The sequence below is a fragment of the Phalaenopsis equestris genome, unplaced genomic scaffold, assembly GCF_001263595.1.
Source record: "Phalaenopsis equestris unplaced genomic scaffold, ASM126359v1 Scaffold000255, whole genome shotgun sequence".
In the NCBI taxonomy this organism is placed as follows: domain Eukaryota; kingdom Viridiplantae; phylum Streptophyta; class Magnoliopsida; order Asparagales; family Orchidaceae; genus Phalaenopsis; species Phalaenopsis equestris.
In genome coordinates, this window is record NW_018164697.1 from 174033 (window position 1) to 176894 (window position 2862).

The following is a 2862-nucleotide window of genomic DNA, read 5'->3' on the forward strand; positions in this document are numbered from 1 at the left end:
TGTGTGTGTGTGTGTGTGTGTGTGTGTGTGTGTGTGTGTGTAGTCGTTTGTTAGCTCACTCGATCGAATATATGATGTACTCATATCATTAAGGAAGGTTTACATACATACTGCTCAATTCTTATGTATTTACACATATCTAACATGAAATACTTTATTTCAACGTTAAAGCAGTAGTATTTTTTATGAGATGTAAAAAGTATAGGTGTTATATGTAAATACATGGGAATTGGGTGGTATGTAAATGCCCCCTAAATAATATGATTGTCATGACACGAATAAAGCTGATTTGAGATAATTATTAGTGGCTCGGTCAAAAATAACATCTTTGACAAATTCCTTGCAATAATGAAGTCTTTTAAGAGGGTAATATTGTTATATTATTTAGAAGTTGGAGTAGAAAGGAAAAAGAACAAGACAAGAAGAGCATATGAAGCCATTTTCTATCTTTTGATGTACTTTCTTTAATCATTGTAAGTGATCTAACTTAACTCATTTATTTATATGATATCTATTAATCTTTCAATCCATCACTTCAACTTCTATTAGATGTGTTAATAACATGAATTTTTATTGATATTGAATAAGTAGAATATGGTACATAGTAATCGTCATGAAAATATGTGTTTCATGAGTCTTAATATGTGGATACTATTTTCCATAAAATATATCTATTTATAATGTATGACCATGCATATTCATTGATTATTCCTCATTCTTTGTTTTATCATAAAACATATCATTTGTGATGTATGATTAAATTATTTTGATGATCTAGGGGCTATTGATTAAATTATAAAATATGCATTACATGAGTATGATTGATCTTCCAATGCAATTAGCATTTTATATTTGCATGCTATTTAATCATGAAATATTATTATAATATGTTAAAAAATTAATTTGGGCATATCACATTTATATTACTATGTTGTTATTATCAAAGGGTTTATAATTTGAGTAATTTATATTACTATGTTTTTTAGTAGGAAGAAGTTTTGCATGGATTATTTCTAGCTCGAGTTAGGGCTCATAGATGAATATTTGATATAGTTTTATTATTATTTAGGTCTATTGGGGCTATGAAATTGGATCGAGGAACGTAAATCGCTTGAAAAGCGGATTGAATTTAAGCTCGGATCGAACCATTCGAGCAGAACTACGAGCCAAATTAAATGATCAAATTTATTTCGATATGTCCTCGTCTCGGATCAAGATCGGGATTGAAATAAATTGTCATGTATTTACATATTTAACATCTAAACTTTTAGTTTACATGCAAAACACATTGCCTGCTCAGTTGTTGAGGGATTTTTTTATTTAGCGGAATGACAGTGGTTCAAATAGCCTTTTTTTTTACAAAAAAAATTACATTTTTTTCCTTGTGGGCTGGCTGAACCGACCAAGGTGGGTTCTAATCGAACCGATCTGACTCACGAGCCAAAAACATCAATCAATTATTTGATGTGTTTATTGTGAATTTATATATATTTTTATGATGAACTAATGTAATAGATTTATAGAGCTTTTTAGTGATTTAAGTGCATACAATCAAATTCGTATTTGTATGTATGTATGTGCATGTATGTGTGTGTGTGTGTAGAGAGAGAGAGAGAGGTGTGTTTTTGTATGTTTATATAATGAACAAGCTAGTTAAGCTCTGAACCCCATATGTGTTGACCTAAACATCATCATATCAAAGACAATGTATGAGATCCCATGCAAATCTAAGTGGAGCCAAGCCAAATTTATTTGTCAGGATCTCTTTCTTATTCCCCTTTTGGATCCATGGAAGACAACAAAACATAATTGGCCTCTAGGTGGACCATTCTTGGTTCTCTTCATTATAGCCCTTAAAATCATAAACAAAAGACTAGAGAATCCTCTTCCTATATAGTGTAACATTATTATTATTATTATATCACAACCCTTATGTCTTACATTAAAAGCTTACCTCTATATCTTACTTCAGCATTTATCATCATTCATCTTCAATAACTTAATCCTTATTATTTAAGATTAGATGAATTATCCTTAACTTCAATCAACCCTATTAAGGTGTTTTTATATATATAACACCTGAAAGTTTAATATTTGCACATTCAACACCTCAAGCATTGAAGGCAGTGAGCGAAGGAGAGTTGACGATGCAAACGAAAACTTAACGAAGAGGGTGTCGTGCATGTAAATATGAAGTTTGAGGTGTTGAACATGTAAATACTAAATGTTAGGTGCTAAGTGTAATGCTAACCTAATGGTTTTACTGTGGCCTTAATCTATTGGACCTTTGAAACAATTGGGCTTTAATAGTTAGCAGCCCGTCTAAATGTATCCACGGGCTGAATATTTCTCTATAGGCTCAAAAATCCTAGGCAACGCAAGCCCAAAAATTCTCCGCTCGGCGGCGACTCCTCACCGTCGGTGTAACTCCCCACAAACGCCATCAATGGCCGCCAGTCAACGATCGATCCAACTCGTCGCGCTTCTCCTCCTGCTTCACCACGCAGAATGCCTCCGCTTAGCGCAGTGGGGAACACTGATCTCCCTCTCCCACTCTCTGATGAACCGCGTAGCCACCGCGCGCGCCGCCCGTGGTGACCACGATGCCGCCGATAGGGCGCGCCGGATTGCCGACAAGATCCACAGCCTCGGAGGCGGAAGAGGGATTTGGTCGGCTGGCTGGGATTACGCTTGGAACTATGCGTTTCGCGGGGGGATTCCATCAGCGGAGACTTACCGATCTGTATCCAAGGTCATGGCGTTGTTGGCAGAGTTTTATAGATTGGAATCGAATGAAGAAAGAACCGGATGGTTATTTAAGAATTACCCCCGTGTGATGGATCAATCGAAGTTGCTCTTCCG

General features: G+C 35.5%; 1 protein-coding gene across 1 annotated transcript in view; it reads left to right on the forward strand.

Annotated features, from left to right (window-relative positions):
• The first annotated feature begins 2347 nt into the window (after positions 1-2347).
• LOC110024358 overlaps positions 2348-2862 on the forward strand; it is a 1080-nt gene continuing 565 nt past the window's right edge. Inside the window, exon 1 of the mRNA XM_020724277.1 lies at positions 2348-2848. Coding sequence (XP_020579936.1) covers positions 2447-2848 — 402 coding nt within the window. The 5' untranslated portion in view covers positions 2348-2446. The remainder of the gene's footprint in view (positions 2849-2862) is intronic.